Source organism: Suricata suricatta, chromosome X, assembly GCF_006229205.1.
Source record: "Suricata suricatta isolate VVHF042 chromosome X, meerkat_22Aug2017_6uvM2_HiC, whole genome shotgun sequence".
Classification (NCBI taxonomy): Eukaryota; Metazoa; Chordata; class Mammalia; order Carnivora; family Herpestidae; genus Suricata; species Suricata suricatta.
In genome coordinates, this window is record NC_043717.1 from 91772020 (window position 1) to 91790583 (window position 18564).

General features: G+C 48.9%; 1 protein-coding gene across 1 annotated transcript in view; it reads left to right on the top strand.

Annotated features, from left to right (window-relative positions):
• BCORL1 (BCL6 corepressor like 1) overlaps positions 1-18564 on the top strand; it is a 60505-nt gene that overhangs the window by 23115 nt on the left and 18826 nt on the right. The window contains exons 5-9 of the mRNA XM_029929701.1: positions 32-2392; positions 7335-7500; positions 8590-8670; positions 10602-10991; positions 14944-15167. Coding sequence (XP_029785561.1) covers positions 32-2392; positions 7335-7500; positions 8590-8670; positions 10602-10991; positions 14944-15167 — 3222 coding nt within the window. The remainder of the gene's footprint in view (positions 1-31; positions 2393-7334; positions 7501-8589; positions 8671-10601; positions 10992-14943; positions 15168-18564) is intronic.

The window sequence follows — 18564 nt, forward strand, 5'->3', positions numbered from 1 at the left end:
GTCGGTGCCGATGCCTGCCCCAACCCCATCTTCTGGCCCACCCTCCACCCCCACCCTCATCCCTGCCTTTGCTCCCACACCGGTGCCCGCGCCCACCCCAGCCCCAATCTTTACTCCAGCCCCCACGCCCATGCCGGCTGCCACACCGGCTGCCATTCCCACCTCTGCACCCATCCCAGCCTCCTTTAGTTTGAGCCGAGTATGTTTTCCTGCTGCTCAGGCACCAGCTATGCAAAAAGTACCCCTGTCCTTTCAGCCAGGGACAGTACTGACCCCGAGCCAGCCGCTGGTATATATCCCGCCTCCGAGCTGTGGGCAGCCACTCAGTATGGCCACACTGCCAACCACCCTTGGAGTCTCCTCCACTCTCACACTCCCTGTCCTGCCTTCCTACCTTCAGGACAGGTGTCTCCCTGGTGTGCTGGCCTCCCCAGAGCTACGGTCTTACCCATATGCATTTTCTGTTACCCGGCCTCTGACTTCAGATTCTAAGCTGGTCTCTCTGGAGGTGAACAGGCTTCCCTGTGCTTCCCCGTCCAGCAGCACCAGCACCCAGCCTGCACCCGATGGGGTCCCCGGGCCTTTGGCAGATACTTCCCTCTCTACTGCTTCTGCCAAGGTGCTTCCAGCCCCACAGCCTTTGCTGCCAGCCCCCAGCGTGAGCTCAGCCCCACCACACCCTGCCAAGATGCCAGGTGGTGCCGAGCAGCAAACAGAAGGGACTTCCATCACGTTCTCTCCCCTCAAGTCACCTCCGCAGCTGGAGCGAGAGATGGCGTCTCCACCTGAGTGCAGTGAGATGCCGCTTGACCTCTCCTCCAAGTCCAACCGCCAGAAGCTTCCATTGCCGAACCAACGCAAGACACCCCCCATGCCTGTGTTGACCCCTGTGCACACCAGCAGCAAAGCCCTCCTCTCCACAGTCTTGTCTAGGTCTCAGCGCACAACCCAGGCTGCCGGTAGCAATGTCACCTCATGCCTGGGCTCCACTTCCTCTCCCTTCATCATCTTTCCCGACATTGTGAGGAACGGGGACCCAAGCACCTGGGTGAAGAACTCAACTGCGCTGATCAGCACCATTCCTGGCACCTATGTGGGAGTGGCCAACCCAGTGCCTGCATCCCTGCTGCTGAACAAAGACCCTAACCTGGGCGTCAACCGAGACCCCCGCCATCTCCCTAAGCAGGAGCCCATTTCCATCATCGATCAAGGAGAACCCAAGAGCACTGGTGCCCCCTGTGGCAAGAAGGGCAGCCAGGCTGGGACTGAAGGACAGTCAAGCACAGTCAAACGTTACACCCCAGCCCGCATCGCCCCTGGGCTGCCAGGATGCCAAACCAAGGAGCTCTCTCTGTGGAAGCCCACGGGGCCAGCAAATATCTACCCGCGGTGTTCAGTTAATGGGAAACCCACCAGCACCCAGGTCCTGCCGGTTGGCTGGTCACCATACCACCAAACGTCTCTGCTTTCCATTGGCATTTCCAGTGCTGGGCAGCTGACCCCCAGTCAGGGGGTGCCCATCAGGCCCACCAGCGTTGTTTCTGAGTTTTCTGGTGTGCCATCTCTTGGCCCCAGTGAAACTGTGCATGGACTTCCGGAGGGGCAGCCGCGGCCTGGGGGCCCCTTTGCTCCAGAGCAGGACACTGGCACAAAGAACAAAACTTGCCGGATTGCTGCCAAGCCTTATGAAGAACAAGTCAACCCTGTCCTCCTGACTCTCAGCCCTCAGACAGGGACCTTGGCACTGTCTGTCCAGCCTAGCAGTGGGGACATAAAAGTGAATCAGGGGCCTGAGGAATCAGAGAGCCACCTCTGCCCTGACAGCACTGCTAAGGTGGAAGGTCCCCAGGGAGCTTGTGGCCTAAAGCTGGCAGGAGACACGAAACCTAAAAACCAAGTGCTGGCCACCTACATGTCCCACGAGCTTGTCCTGGCCACCCCCCAGAACCTGCACAAGATGCCCGAGCTGCCTTTGCTACCTCATGACAGCCGCCCCAAGGAGCTCATCTTGGATGTGGTCCCAAGCAGCAAGAGGGGCTCCGGCACAGAGCTTTCACAGCTCGGAAGCCAGGTGGACCTGGGGCGGGTGAAAATGGAGAAAGTGGATGGTGATGTTGTCTTCAATTTAGCCACTTGCTTCCGCGCTGATGGCCTCCCAACAGCTCCCCAGAGGGGCCAAGCTGAAGTTCGGAATAAGGCCGGGCAGGCTCGAGTGAAACAGGAAAGCGTGGGTGCCTTTGCCTGCAAGAACAAGTGGCAGCCAGACTCGGTGGTGTCCGAGGGGGCGACTGAATCTCTGGCACCCAAGAAGATGAAGTTTGGCAAAGAGAAGGATGCTGAGGAGCAGCAGCCACAAACCAAGGTCATAGTCCGGAGTTCCCATGGACCCAAGGTGAGTGCTGGGCTGAGGTCAAGGGCAGGGCCGGGAGACCAGAGGTCTGCTGTGTCCTGCAGATGTCAGCTTCCCATGGTGGTATTCTTGAGTAGCTCTGTGAACTCAACTGATTGGAAGGCTTGTATAAAGTGATAATGAGCTGCTGTCCCCTTTCTAAGGCACATTTTCCATGTATGGTCTTTTAGTGTCAGGAGGAGGAAATGATTTGGCCAAGGAAGCCATTGTCCCACATGAGGGTGGAGAGCCAGGAGAAGGGATTGATGAGGGAAATCAATTGATAACAGGCTCTCCCCCACATAACCATTCTTCCTTTTCCTTTTCTGAGATGACTGCTGGCCTTGAGAACTTGGGATTCTCACTGCTGGGGGTCCCTGCTCAGGATAGGCTAGGAGTTTTGTGGGGCTGGAGCCAATTCTGCTTCTGGACTCATTTGCCAGTTTTCTACCCACCCAGTGCTTGGTGGGAGGGGCAGCTTCAGGTTTCAGCCCATTGCAAATGTGGTTTGTAAGGCAGATGGGTATCTGCATCTGGGTTCTTAATGGTGGCAGGGTTCTAGGCAAAAAGATGGGCCAAGAGGATTGGGTTTCAATCCAGTGGTGCTCCAGAGAGGACCTAAACGCTGCTAGTGATCCAAGGAAACTCTTAAAGCAGTTGAAGATAGGACTTCTCAAAAATATGGAGCAATTTAGGGGTGCCTGGCTGCCTCAGTCAGAAGACCCATGTGGCTCTTGATCTTGGGGTCTGGAATTCAAGCCCCACATTGGATGTACAGATTATTTAAATAAATAAACTTTTTTTTAAAAAATAAGGAGTGAGTTCAAGTTATGTTAAGAAGCCTTCAAATTGAATGTTGATACACACTAATGAACAGATACCTAGCCAGAGTGCCATGAATTTGGGTTTGTGGCAGAAATTCTTAGTCTCTTTTGGACTGTAAAGCATTATGAGAAGCTGGTAAGACCCTGTCCACAGAAACATGACCTCAGAATTTTGCCAATAATTTCAAGGAGTTCTTGGACCCACCACCTCCACAAAGCCAGTCCATGGGCTCTGAACTAAGAACCCCAGGGATAGAGCTTGGGTGGGTTTTCTCAGTGACCTCACAACTACCTCTGTATGGCAGACATGCCAAGTAGGAACACAGGTCATGACATAGTAGAGCATATGTATAGCATTTACTGAGGTAGCTGTGATTAGTCCTTTGGTAGTAATAAGAATAATAATTGAGGGGCACCTGGGTGGCTTAGTTGGTTAAGCATCTGACTCTTGACTTCAGCTCAGGTCACGATCTTATAGTTTTTGAGATTGAGACTCATGTCAGGCTCCATGCTGGCAGCACAGATCCTGCTTGGGATTCTTCCTCTCCAGTTTTCTCTGCCCCTCCCCTACTCATGCGCATGAGCTTGTGTGCCCCTCCCCAAAATAAGTAAATAAACTTAAAAAAACGAACAGTAGGGGCACCTCAGTGGCTCAGTCAGTTAAATGGCCGACTTTGGCTCAGGTCATGATCTCACAGCTCATGAGTTCCAGCCCTGCATTGGGCTCTGTGCTGACAGCTCAAGAGCCTGGAGTGTCCTTCAGGTTCTGTAGCTCCTTCTTTCTCCACACCTCCCCCATTCACACCCTGTCTGTCTCTCTCTCTCAAAAATAAATAAACATTAAAATATTATTAAAAAATTGTAATTCTTATCATTCTATGTATTATTGATTATTGATATAGATGTATATATATGAATATATATACGTGCATGTGTGTGTGTGTGTGTGTGTGTGTATATATATATATATATATATATATATATATATATAATATACCAAATGGTTTCTACAAATGTCATTTAACTTAATGCTTACAATAACCCTATGAGGTGAATGCTATACCCAATTTACAGATAGGAAAATGAAGGAAACAGACTGAATGGGTAAGTTACTCAAAGTGACACAGCTGCTAAGTGGCAGAACTAGAATTCAAACTCCAGTCATCGGCTCCATAGTCTTCAGCTTTGCCAAACTGTCTTCTTTCCTTATGTGTAACTATTTCACTGACCATTGGCAAGTGTTTGTTGAGTGACTGCTACACGCGAGTCCCTCGCAGGCAGTGAGATGCATCTTCAGGAAGGCGGTACAGTGTTTTGGTGAGGAGTATACTTTCTGGAACCAGGCACAGTGCTGGAGTTTTAATCCTGGTCCTACTTTCCCCTAATTGTGTGGTTTTGGTCAGATGACTTAATCTCTCTTGCCCTGTTCTTCATCTGTACAATGAGACAATAATAGTACCTCCTCATGGGGCTGTATGACAATTAAATGAGATGATGGTCTGAAATATCCAGAATAGGCAAATTGATAGGGACAGAAAGTAGAATTGTGGTTGCCTAAGGTTGGAGGAGACAAGGAAATGGGTATGGGATTTCCATTCGAGGTAATGAAAAAGCTCTGGAACTAGATGTTTCCACGACTCTGACTACTAAAAACCATTGAATTGTAAACGCAATCAAATGAATTGTATGGTATATCTGAATAAGTTACCTGTCAATAACATTGTTTAAAAAAGGGTAAATGAGGTGACATATATGAATGCTTACAACAGTGCCTGGCACATAGTAAGTAAGTGTTCGGGAAGTGTTTGTGGATGCTGCTGTTATTGTTAGTATGGCCAACGAAGTAGACGGAGCCCCTGCAATCATGGAGCTTATGTCTTGCAGGAGACGTGATGACGGGCTTGCACTGCCCCATACTATGTTAGGTGAACAGTTCATTGGGCCCACTGACAGGTACCCAGGTCAGAGAATAAAGTTACAAGATCAGGGGCCTTGCAGCAGCCCTTAGCAGCTTCCTATAATGATTTACTAAATGTCCATTTTGAGGAGAGACTAAATAACTCAAATCTTTATTTTCTTGTCTTCCATTTTCCTGAGAAAGAAACTGTTGATAAGCAAAATAAGATCATTCAAAACAGCTCCTGTCAGAGTATGGCCAAGAGTCAGAATAGTCTCCTGTCTCCTATGCCACCTGCCCCAAGGCCTCATGGAATTCTGAAGGGCTGGCTGAATCATCAGCAAAGGGAGAGTTATGCTTCATCTGATGCTGTATTTTATTGTCTTCTCATCCTTTGGAAAATTCCTTGGAAAACCTGTCAAACTCTGTTAACCAGAACATTCATCTTACACGGTCTCCCCATCCACCCAACTTTTTGCCTAAGTTGGAGCATACAGTATATTTTTACTCTCAGTGCTGCCCTTGCAGAACTTACAGACCAAAATCTCTTCTAGACGTTCTGTTTTACTTGTTTTTGTCTGTCCTAGGGAATAAAAGTTAATGATCTGCACTTGAAAGAGCCAGCTAAAAATGATATTCAGAAATAAATAGGACATGTTCAGATTTTAACGCATTTAACTTTATTCCCCCTTACTTAAAGTGGTCTTTCTCTGGCCATTCCTGAAGGTGTGATTTTAAGCCAAGAGTTCCCCATCTTTCTCTTTCCTCCCCAGTTCTTTCTTTGTCCTAACACTGGTTTGTAGGAACTAGCAGCAAGCAAAAGGGGGAAACTGAAACTTGAATTTTTAGCCCAGCCCTCTGCTGAGTAAGAAGCAGGAGTAGTACACGGGATAGTAGGAGTCCCTGGAATTTGATGGGGAATGGTGACTCCCTGACCCTGGAGAATTGAGACACCCCCATCCAACACCCCAGAAAATGTTGTATTGATAAGACATCTGCCATCCCCATAGCTGGAACCTGACAGTGATCACCCTTTAGAAGGTGGTATGTGAGTCTGCTTAGGGGGAAAACAACTCTTCCTTTCTTGCCAAGGCCTGCTTTCATTGTTAAAATGTTTTGCTTATTCTGCACTCCCTGGATGCTAGAATACTGGAAATCCCTACCTTGCCCTATTTCTTGTTTGGTGGCATGGAGAGACTTCGACGCTTGTGAGGATATGCGGTTGTTAGGCTGAGAGAGTCCTTGCGCTGTGTAAGCACGGCCATTGTGCTTTTCCGAGAGAGTGGGCTGAGCAGAGACAATGGAGGACATGAGGGAAGGAGAAGAGCAAGAGCTGCTGTGGAGTGGCCCAGGTGGGAGCCAGGAGCCCTAGGCCCCAGTCCCAGTTCCCTCACTTTCTCACTGCAGGCACGAATGAGCTAATTTGTAGATTTGCCTGGTAAGTGGCAGTCACACCTGTGGCTGTGCGTTGCCTTCGACAAATTTGTGTAACATCTTTGTCTTGGAGCCTCAGTTTCCTTGTCTGTTCCATGGGGACAATATTAGCTTTTCCTTCTGGGGTTGTCTGGAAAATCAGATCAAATAACAGAGAAGGGAACATTTTGAGATATTGGCGGTGCTGCGGAGTGTAAAGTAATATTATTAATAATGCCGTGACCTTTTCATTGTCTTTCATAAGTATGGGGATATTTGAATTGCTCCTTTGTCATGCCTTTCTTCTCGCCTTCATTGAATCTATCTTCTGGTATTAATGTGCACATGGAAATAGACCATTTTTCTTTCTGAGTTGGCCTGGACTAAGAATTGTTTTCAGTTGTTGGCGATAGTACCATTCACAGTAAAGTTATTTGACCAATGTGTCAGTCACCCATCTTGCTGAAGAGGCATTTTTGTTTTCTGTCCATTTCTATTGCTGTTTGCATGGGCCTCACCTTTTTGCACCTTTGAAACCGACTTCGGGTGTTCACCCTGCTTATGAATGCAGACTCTGTAGACCTGTAAATACGATGGGGTGTGGATGTCTATAGGGATTAGCTAGGGCACTGGATTCAGTCCAGAAAAGCCTCTGTAGCCCTCTGTGGAAGGCAGCAGGCGACTCTTTCCCCTGGCTCCTACCTGGGCAGCTAATGTCCATGTGTCCAGTGGGGCACAGGACTTCTCACTGGGAAAGCTTTCTTAAGAAGCAACACTGACCTCAGACCTGACTCTCTCTGCCTTTCCACAGTGCGGGAAGCCACCTAGTGACCCCCAGGAACCCACCAAGAAGAGCCCCAGGGGGTCTTCAGATTCAGGAAAAGAGCACAATAGAGTCAGGGTAAAGCACAAGCACCGGAAGCCAACAAAGCCGGATTCCCAGTCTCCAGGAAAACGAGCTGATGGCCACGAGGAAGGTAGGCTCCACAGGTCCTGGCCCCCCTGGGCTGAGCTGCTCAGGGCTCCCTGGGGGCAGGTCGGTGGTTGGGGGTGGATGGCTCTGGACTGTCCAGAAAAGTCCAAGGAAAGACTCCCTCACTATGAAAGGGAGATGTAATTTACACCTCTGAAATCAGAGGCAAGAGCAAAGGGAGAAGGGGCTTATTCTCTTTCCCCTGGTCACTAGAATAAGGTACACTCTGAGGACCAAAGAAGGTGGTTTTCAGACAGACAAAAGTCAGTCCTACAAAAGAGTAGACACCCCATTAACCTGCAATGGGTCTAGGTTCAAGAAGAAACAAGGTTCATGAAGATTGAGACGGAAATAGCAGGGAGGAGGTTCATTACACCTTTTTGTATACCTTTGGTATATTTGAAAACTCCCATTATAAAAATTTAAAAATTAATACCTAACTAAGTAGCCAGAAGAGAAATCCTAAACCCTTTACTTAGGGACACACAGTATGTTTGGAGTAGGGAAGTATGTACTTGACCTGTACGCTCTGCTACTCCTAGTTCCTTGGTGCCCTCAACCAGAGAGAGCTGCCCAAGTAGCACCGCAGACAGCAGCCTGTTTTCATGGCCTCGCCTGTCTGACATGACCCGCCTCTTCCTAGTCCGTTCTTATATAGGAGTGATCCCTTGCCCACTGCTCCCTGCTCCCCATCTTCCTGCTTCGCTCGGTCCTCTAAGACCGTTGAGGTTGTTCTTCTCTTGGACCTGCTCCAGCTCACTTATAACTTCGTGGCGGTTCAGCCGGCCCGTAGTCATGCAGGTAGCCAGGCCTTCAACTCTCTGGCATGCTAGCGGATCAGTTCTGTACACAGCCTTTTTTGGTGTCAGTAAAAATGACTATAAACTCCCAGTTTTCAGAAAGCACCAGGAAGTGCTCCTTCTGTAAGAGATGTATGTAGGTGATAGCATAAGGAGAGCTATCAAATGCGACCTGGGGAAAACACAAGACCTCCTCCGTTGACTTTTCCATCTGAGCCCCTCAGGGTACTTTCAGTCCTTTGACTCTGATTGTGATATTTCTACCTTCTGCCCTGCAACCACACATCACTCAGGTTCCTTGGAGAAGAAAGCAAAGAGCAGTTTCCGTGACTTCATCCCTGTGGTTCTGAGCACACGGACGCGCAGTCAGTCTGGTGAGTGAGTCTGAAGCCGTGGCCCATCTTGGCACTTCTTTGCAATGAGAGGTAGAAATCTGGTGGAGCAATTTTACCACTAGCCCAGGTAGAGAGTTGGGAATTTGGTTCACTGTGTTAAGATGCCCTGCTCCTTGCAAGGACAAGAGAGCCCAGGGTGGGGAGAGGGAGCATTGCCCACAATTTTAGGGTGGTTTACTTAGCTTTTCCAAACAGGGATTTGACATCTCTTGTTGGCAACCGATGGTGGAAAGAGGAAAGGCCTATGCCGCTCAGGAAAATTGACCCACTCCACGCTTGCACGTCCCATGATTATTGGGGCCAGTCTCAGGCATGGACATATAACCTTTGGGCTTGTTGCCCTATGTAACAGGCGTCAACAAAATTAGAAATGGGCATGAGTTATCAAGACCCGTAGGATCACATTTGGTCCCCTGAATCTGTCAGTGTCTAAAAGAAGACAGCTGTTTGCAGCTACCGCTATTGTCTGCTAGCCTCCATGTTGGTTCATAGCCCTGGAAGTGGTTGCCCTGTTCACCCATATTTCCATGCAAAGTGGATAGAATGGGGAAGCAGGGCACAGTGTAAACTCATCTATCTGACATTCTATTAACTGGCACTCAGCACGTGGAGAATGCAGTGATAATTGGGGCTCATAATGATGGCCTGGAGGCCTCGCAAAATCCTGAAGTGCCTTCTGAATCATCAAAGAGTGATTACATTATGCCCAGTCCCGTTTTACTGTTAAACACATTGTGCTATATTTGATTCTTTGGAAATTGGTGACCCCTATGTGATCTCTATGGTGATTCCGTGTTAACCAGAATATTAGATTAACCAGAACGCTTCGTCCCCTGCCTGGTCTGTATATGGAAAATTTGCTGGATATTTGCTACCTTTGAGCGGTCAGACTGACTTGAAGCTTTGGTTAAGGGATGCTCCCTTTGCCTCGAACCATTTCTTTCTTCTGCTGACCTCACTTGTGTTTGGGGATTGTCCGGTTAGTAGCGAGTCCTTGGGAGAAAGATGGTGGTGTCTCAGAGCTGCTTCTGAAGAAGACTGTCACATCTGCTGTTGTGCTAAAACCAGGCCAATTTAGGGTTGTACTTTTGCTGTTAGCAGAGTTGAAGGAGGAGTTGGGATGAAAATGGCCGCTCAGCAGGGGGGTGGGGGAGGGCAGGAAAGGTACCTTCATGCTGGGGTGGTTTGGGAGGAGGAGGACGTGCCTGCCCAGTGGTGAGAACAGCTACACTGGGGGGCGGGGAGCCAGGGAGAGAGCTCCACCCCTGGAGTCTTAGCCACTCAATAGGAGGTGGGGTCAATGTAAGGGAAGAGGGCTGGGCAGAGGAGTATCTGGGTGGGACTAACCCAGGCTGTGTCACAGGAAGGGACTTCTTGCTTTGCTTTTCCTGAGACTCTTCTTTTGTGATTATGCTGCTTGTCCAGGGTGGCTCTATCAGAGAGATTGGTGGTCACATAGTGGGTAGGGGCAGGGGTGCCATGCCAATCTGCCCTCCCTTACCCGCCACTTGTGGCCCCCTCCTGCTCCTCACATAATGCTTGGTGCCTTATAAGCACTAAGAGTTTATGCAATGAATTCCAGTCACAGCAACATGGATGAGGAAGGGCATGTGTTTTGGATACTGGATATTTCTGTGGTATTTTGGACTCTGTAAAGTGCTTATGGGCGAATTATCTCATTTAAGCCTCAAAACAGTCCTTTGAGGCCAGTAAGTCAGAGAACAGTGTCCCTGTTTTATAGTGGAGGAAACAGAAGTGAAGGAACTTTCCCAGAGCACACAGCTAATAACTAGCAGAGCCTGAACTTGAACTCAGACCTTCAAGCTTCTAATCCGGGGCACTTGCTTCAACACCGTGCTCTTTGTCCTTTGAAGAGGTACCTGACCGTCCTCTGTACATCCCGTCCACAGGAAGCATCTGTAGCTCCTTTGCTGGTATGGCAGACAGTGACATGGGAAGCCAAGAAGTCTTCCCCGCAGAGGAGGAAGAAGATGTGACCCCCACCCCAGCTAAGCGTCGAAAGGTGAGAAAGACCCAACGAGACACCCAGTATCGCAGCCACCATGCCCAGGACAAGACTCTCCTGAGCCAGGGCCGCCGGCACCTGTGGCGAGCCCGAGAAATGCCCTGGAGGACAGAGGCTGCTCGGCAAATGTGGGACACCAATGAGGAGGAGGAGGAAGATGAGGAGGAAGGCCTGGTGAAGAGGAAGAAGCGGAGACGACAGAAGAGCCGAAAATATCAGACTGGGGAGTACCTGACGGAGCAAGAAGAAGAGCAGCGGCGGAAAGGGAGAGCAGGTAAGGCTGGCTGGGGGCTGCTGCCCCAGTGAGCTGCTGTCACTCGTCCCCAAAGCACAGTGACTTTGGCTTCTGGGGACCCTTGGGCATCCTGGGTGTTTCCACCTCTGCCTTCTCTTCGCCAGCCAGAAGCCTCTGCACCCCTAGAAACGTGGTGCTATGAGCTCCAGCTGCCAGAGGTGGTCACTCAACTCCAGTCCCCAGGTTTTGGCTTGGGGTTGAGATTGAATGAGTTTGGACTGACCTGCAGGTGAGCAGAGGACATGAAGGCCCGAGCCCTCCAATTTTGTGTAAAAGTCTGAACCTGTGGGCAAAGCCACACTGGCATCCTTGGCATGAGACAAGTCAATACCAGGGAGTTCCCTGGTTGGCTTGAGGGAGCTGGGTCTTGGGAGGCTGGGTTCTTCCTCCTAGAATCCTGGGTTCAAGAAGAAAGAGGCATTCACTGGCTGCCTTTCCTGGGATACCTTCAGCCCCTTGAGTAAGAAGAAGTACAAAGTTTCCTCAACTTAACAGAAGAACTTCAAGTAGAAGCGGGCACAGCACTGCGTTCTCAATTAAAGCTACAAAGGTTAAGAGGCAGAGTGAAGCTTTGATGAGACCCGAGGTGGCATCATTTTGGTTCGACCTGAGTTGGAAAAGCAGGCAGCACAAGGAAAAAACCAGGCTCTCTTTGGCTACGTCACATGCAGTAATATGTAATCATGGACTGTCACCAAGGCTAATATCAGTATATTCTGCTAAGTACTGTTCGGACTCATTTCTTTCTTTCTTTTTTTTTTTTTTTTTGGTGGGGGATGGGGATGGAGGGTGGGGCCATTTCTGTAGTGGATTTCCAGATGAGCAAGAAGTGTATCTCTGGATTCCATAAGAACATGTCTGTCTCTCAGTGTCTTTCTCTGACTTCCGCCCTTGAAGTAAAAACTGATTGTCTCTGATAAGGTATTTATCCTGAGCCACTGGGAAACATCTACAGTCTCCCTGTTAGTGAGCATTGAATACCTACATTCTGACATGGCAGTAGATTCTGAGTTTACTGTAATACAAAGGAGGCCAGCCATCGTTTCCAGCTCTGTTTAAGTAGAGGTATATATGGTACCATCCCTACACTCCAGAGAGCAATTGAGCTAATTTTTCTCAACTGTGTGAGAGTGTGGGGAGAATTTCCCTTTTTCCTGCCATAGCTGTAAGGGACTGATTGGTCAAGAAAGACGTGTCAAGCCGTTGGTCTCAGCTGCTTGTGTTAGGATGAAGAAGAGCTTTAGTATCATTCAGTCTTTTCTTTTTTGTTTCTTTTTTATTTTTTATTTTTGAGAGACAGAGAGAGCGTGAGCAGGGTAGGGTCAGAGAGAGAGGGAGACACAGAATCCGAAGCAGGCTCCAGGCTCCGAGCTGTCAGCACAGAGCCCAACGTGGAGCTCGAACTCACGAACTTTGAGATCATGGCCTGAGCCGAAGCTGGACGCTGAACCGACTGTACCACCCAGGCACCCTGCATCCAGTCTTTTCTAATGAGAGCTGGTTTCCTAGAAGATTGGGTACTTCTTATGGAACCTACTGGCTTTGGAATCAGAAGGACCTTCGAGGCGACCTGGTCCTGTTTTCCACCCAAAGCAGGGATCTCTATAGCACTGTTGGACTCATTTATTTACTTAAACACCTCCAGGAGTATGGAGAACACCACTTAGCAACGCATCTTATTTGATTTGGGGGAAGCTTTAGTTGTTGGAATGTAGGTCATTCTCCCTCCGTGTGTGTGTGTAAGGGTGTTGAATCAAGGCTCTTGTCTTTGGCATACAGTTTGATTACCTTCCTCCAGATCCAATGGTGACCTCTTCAGGAAGGGATTGCCTGGCAAATGTCTCTTCTCCAGAAAGCTCTGATCCCTGATACTACCTATTTTTCAGGTTGACATCAGGGAGTCAGGGAGAGGCCAAACAAGACAGGTCACCTTACTTCTGAGTGTCATGACCTTCCCTTTTGTTCTGGACTTGGGTGTCTCCCATCTTGACCTGCAGAGGGGATAGGAAGAGCCACTTCCACTCACACACCTGCTACTTCCACTCTGGTTTTTTTGTGTGTACTACTGTGAAGTTCTTGCTCCACTTGAATAAACTCCAGAGCGCTCCCTGCCCTGGGTAAATGGGTTAAGGTGCTGCTGCTTTCCTGTGGCAGCAAATGCTGTAATACGGCTTCTCCATGTTTCCTGAGGTCCTCCCTCGTAAGGCATCATTCTGTTCCTTCCTCTCTTGCCTCAGCCCGGGCTTATTGCATCAAAAGCTCTGGTTTAGAATGTTCTGTTTGGAATTGCCATGAGAGGCCATCTAACACTACAGTTCATGGATAGATGTGGGGACCCACTGGTGGGTCAGGGCTAGTTGGGAGAAAGGGGTAGTATGATAGCTGGCCTTCTAAGAGCTGTGCATGACACGTAGCCAGTTCCTTATACTCTAGTGATAACTCCCACATCTGGATTTGCCCTTAGTAATGTCACATGTGAGAGCACATTGCAAGGTCAAGGAAGGTGAGTTAAGAACTCTTGGAGGTTGCTCAACCCGTTGTTTCACAAATTGGAGAAACCGAGGCTGCAGCTATTCGTTTCCAGACGTACTGATCTTTTGTCCTGGACTGGGCATGGTGGTCAGTCCTGGGGGGGAAATAAAGAACACATGGGCATGGCCCTCCCTAAAGAGCTTGCATTGAAATAATATGATAAGGACGCCTCACTCTTTCTAATGCCTTCTAAAGGGGTTTCGTGTGTGTTACTTCATCTAATTCTTCCACCAGTCCTCTGATGTAGAATATATTCGGACATCGAGACTGAGGCTTTGGGAGATTGTGACTTGCCTACGGCCAATCACACAGTTATTGGTCAAGCCACATAACACTAATATTAGTTAAGAGGTTAAGGGTAGACCCAGTCTATCCCCTCTACACATGGGCATTAGGACAGACTTGTAGGACCTATAGGGCGAGTCTGTTGGCAATGAAGTTCCCAGTGCCTCTCAGGGATCGGTGCTCTGGATCTGGAAAGAACTGTCAAAATCACAACCACACTTTTTTTTAAATGTTTATTCATCTTTGAAAGAGAGGGAGAAAGACCGAGAAGGGGAGGGGTCGAGAGACAGAGAGACAGAGGATCTGAAGTGGGCTCTGCATTGAGAACAGAAAGCCCGATGTGGGGCTCGAACTCATGAACCGCAAGATTATGACCTGAGTGGAAGTTGGATGCTTGCCTGACTGAGCCACCCAGGCGCCCCACAACACTTCTTGAAGCTAGAAAGTACTTTGTTTAGTGAGCTGTGGCTATAATTAGAGATGCCGCCCAGCGTATTCCAGCGACTTGATTTCCAGCCAGGGAAGGCAGCAGGCTTTTGCGACTGCCCACCAGCTAAGTAGGCCCATGGCACCTTATGGTTTCAGGGAGTTTCTGTGGCTATGATCTTTGTCTCCTCAGAGAGTGAACAACCATGCCCTCAGGTGGGTGAGGTGAGGCTATGAAGGAAGAAGTCTGTTTACTCCCCACCCCGGTGTGCTTCATACTTTGGTGAAGCAGAACTGCTAAATTTGCTTTCATAATGGAATGGAGAAAAAGACAAAGTGGATGGGGAAAAAGCTGAAAAGAAAGTTGTGACTTGCTCTGGGCTATGGGGGAAATCCTTTTAAAATTACCCTCATCTTGGGTAGAGCCAGATTGGCTGCCCCCTGCTGGCAGGGCTGGGAGTTGTCACCTGCTTGGATAGGAGGGACTTTGATGTTGAAGTATGGTGTCCATTTGAGAAGCATTTAGTGGAATCATCAGCACTGCACTATCAGATACTGGTAGCTGATAGTTACACAACTTTGCACTGAGATTCTAATCCCCAAAGCCTCTGATTCATCTTAGAGGAAGGCATTGGTTTTCTGTGTTCCATTTCCCTGACATCCATTCTTTCCTATTTTTTGCCTTCAGATTTAAAGGCCCGTAAGCAGAAGACATCCTCCCAAAGTTCAGAGCACCGCCTCAGAAACAGGAACCTTCTTTTGCCCAGCAAAGCCCAGGGGATCTCAGATTCACCAAATGGTTTCCTCCCGAATAACCTGGAGGAGCCAGCCTGCCTTGAAAGTTCAGAAAAGCCATCAGGAAAACGAAAATGCAAGACCAAGCACATGGCGAATGTCTCAGAAGAGGCAAAGGTATGTTGCCAGCGAGGGGAGTTGGGGTGAGGGGAGCAGGCTAGGGCCTCAGGGTTTCCACAAGCTCCCTGATCAATGGTCCTCTGAGTGAGTGAGTGGATGGAAAGGACCAAATTCACCCATATTTATTCCAGTATTTTAAACTAGCCCTAGAGGAATTGGGGATTGTGTTTGAAAAATGGAAACTAAACTTATAGCTAACAGTAAGAGTCTGCAAACTCCGGTTTGGCTCATGATGGCTTTTCTTCAACAAGCCTTGGATCTCCTTTGAATTAAGGAAGAGTTGAAGAATATGGCAGGATGTTAGCCTGAATAGCTTGTTAATATCCAATCAAGAAACTTTTGTCTGGGCTTAACTCACTTGAAACCAACCAGAGAGTTTTCTGAATCAATCAAAGCAGAAAACAAGCAAGGATAGTAGAAGCAAGGATGTTGATGTCCAGACAAAGGTTGCTTGAGGGTTGAGCTGAAGGAGCTCTAGCTGCCCTTCCCCACACCCAACTCCCCGGTTCCTTTGCTTCTTGGCCACTCACCAATCAGTAGCCAGGCCAGCATTCTCGAACCCCTATTCATAGTTGACATCTTTTTTTGGTCTGATGTTCACAACATTGGTTTTGAGTTCCACATTGTACCATTCGAAGAAAAATCATGTGTTCCTCAGTCCTTGGTGAGCTTTACATTTGAGAGAAGTGAAGGTCCAGGTTCAAATGTATACCCATAATATATATTTGCCATTGGCAACTAAAAGAAGGGGTCGTATTGGGCTTGTTTGGTGGTTGTAACTTTAATAGCTCTTTCCAGCTCCAGAGCAGGAATCCCTGAGTGGCACTGGCAAAAGGTGGGAAACCCAGGGGCTTGTCTCCCCTCCTTTCCCCATCCCCTTCCCTCTTCTGGGATCTGATTCCAGCTCAGACAAGGGACTCAAGCCTATTTCCTCATCTTTAAAAATGGAGATGATACTCCATGTCCTTTCCCACTCACAAAGGTGCTTGGGGGAACAAAGGAGGAGGCAACCAATGTAAAAGGCTTTGATAACTGTAAAGTGCTCTTTGAGACTGGTGTACATCCTCAAGCTTCAGGTCAAGGCAGGGATAAGAGGACAGAGGCACAGAGTGGCAAGGTAGCAGTGACTATTCCCTCAGACCTCCAGAGGGGGTGGGGTGGGGGAAGGAATAAAGAAGTCTGGTCTGTGTCAAGCGCTTCCATTCACATGGTTGTTTGTAATTCCCACAGTGGCTGTTAGAGGTAGGCACTGTTGTCCTCATTTTATGGTGAGGACCCCAAGGTTCAGGGAGGTTAAGGGACTTTCAAGGGGTTACTCATTGATTATGAGTGCCAAGAGTTGGGACATGAAGCAGGCCTGACCACCGCGGCTCTTTCCATATGCTCTACCCTGTGAATGGGTGGCTTCAGTCTGTACCCGGGAGACACCAGGGGAGGGGGCGGCCAGGCAGAGACACACTGCAACCCTGAGCAGCCCTGGTGAAAGATGGGCATCCTCCTCCTCTTCCCTGCTCCTCCCCAGACACTCAGGTGGCCCTGTCCCACACGAAGGTAACCAGCCGCCTGACATTCAGCAGCACATGCTGATAGTTGTGCCTGGTTATTCTGCCTGGCAGTGTCTGCTGCAGTGTCCCTCCCAGAGAGGTTTTGTCCCTTCACGGGGCCTCCCTTTCTCCCTCCCGCCTTTCTTTCTCTCCCAGTCACCACCACCTGCTCTGGTTGCCCCCGTGGCATAGTGCTTTGTAGTGAGAAGCAAGGCGGGGGGAGGCAGGGACGCGCCTGCGACACTAAAGCTGGGGCATTGGGCAAAGGCTTCTTCCCACAGGGGCTCCAAGCCAGGGGAGGGGAAGGGGCCCTATTTGTTCTTGCTCCTCCCCCTTTCAGGCAGCCTCCCTTGTCTCTGGCAGCTCTTGCCCTCAGAGGGAGAGTCACCCTTTGGATCCTGGCTTGGCTTAGCAAAAACCTAGGCACTTTACCCAGCATCCTCCAGTATTGCCATTATATACCTCTACCCTCGTGGCCATAGAGCAATACTGTACACTCATAGCCAGTGCCTTCCCACTAGTGACTGTACCTCTCTGCTTTTTTGGGTTGGGGATGGATAGCAGCTCTGGTTGTCTTGAGATTTACTGGAAGAAATAAATGCCCTGGGTTCTGGTCTTTTCCCTGCTGCCATTCATTTCCTGGCTTCATGATTTTCTAGGCAACTTTTCTGTGTGCCCAGGGCCCTACACATAGCTGGCTTGAATCAAGTCAACAAATGTCTGTTGTGATGATGTGTCCAGCCATGAGTTAAGTGCTGTAAGGAACAAAAGAGAAGATAACAATATGAACCCTGCCCCCAAGGAGCTTAAAACCTAGCAAGGGAGGCCAGACTTGTCCACAAAACAGTGGAAGGAAGTTAAAAGTCAAGATTTGGCACCAGAATATTTGTTTCAGGCTAGGTGTTCTGGGTGTGCAGAGAAAGAAGGCTAGATTGTTGTAGAATGTTTTAGAAGACATAGGACTTCAATGAGACCTCGATAATGCCCTGAGGGATTTGGCTAAGTGTTATGTATTAGTTATCTCTGGTGGTGTATAAGAGATTACCCTAAAACTTAGCAGCTCAACACAACAATAAACGTATTCTCTCCCACAGCTTCTGGGGGTCAGAAATTCATGAGCAGCTTACCTGGGCCTGGCTTGGGGTCTCCCACGAGGTTGTAGTCAAAGTGTCAGCCAGGGCTCCATTACCCTGAACTCTTGACTGGGGCTGGAAGGTCTGCTTCCAGGGTGGCCCCCTCACACAGCTGGCAAATTGATGCTGGTTGTTGGCAGGAGGTCTCTTCTCCTTGCCCCATGGGCTTCTCCAAAGGACTTCTTGAGTGTCCTCATGACATGGTGATTGCTTTCCCCCAGAACAACTAATCCAAAAGAGAGCAAGGCCGAAGCCACGTTTTGTCTTTTAGGAAGTAACCTTGAAGTCACACACCATCATCTCTGTGATCTCCTATTGGCACACAGAGCAGCCCTGTCCAATGCAGGAGGGGGCTACACTTGAGCACAAACATCAGGAGGGATCATCAGGGGCCATCTTAGAATCTGATGAGGGCAAAGTCTGCTCTCTGGTCACCCAGTGATTAATGTCCCTCCCATATACAAAGTGTACCCACTTTGCCCAAGTGGGTCTCCCAAGGCCCCCCAAAGTCTTATACAAATATGACATCAGCTCCCAGTTTAAATTTCTTTTTAAATTTGTTTATTTTGAGAGATAGAGCAGGGGAGGGGCAGGGAGAGAGGGAAAGACAATTCTGAGCAGGCTCTACATTACATGGTCAGCAAAGAGCCCAGTGTAGGGCTCAGTCTCACAAACTGTGAGATCATGACCTGAGCTGAGATAAAGAGCCAGATGCTA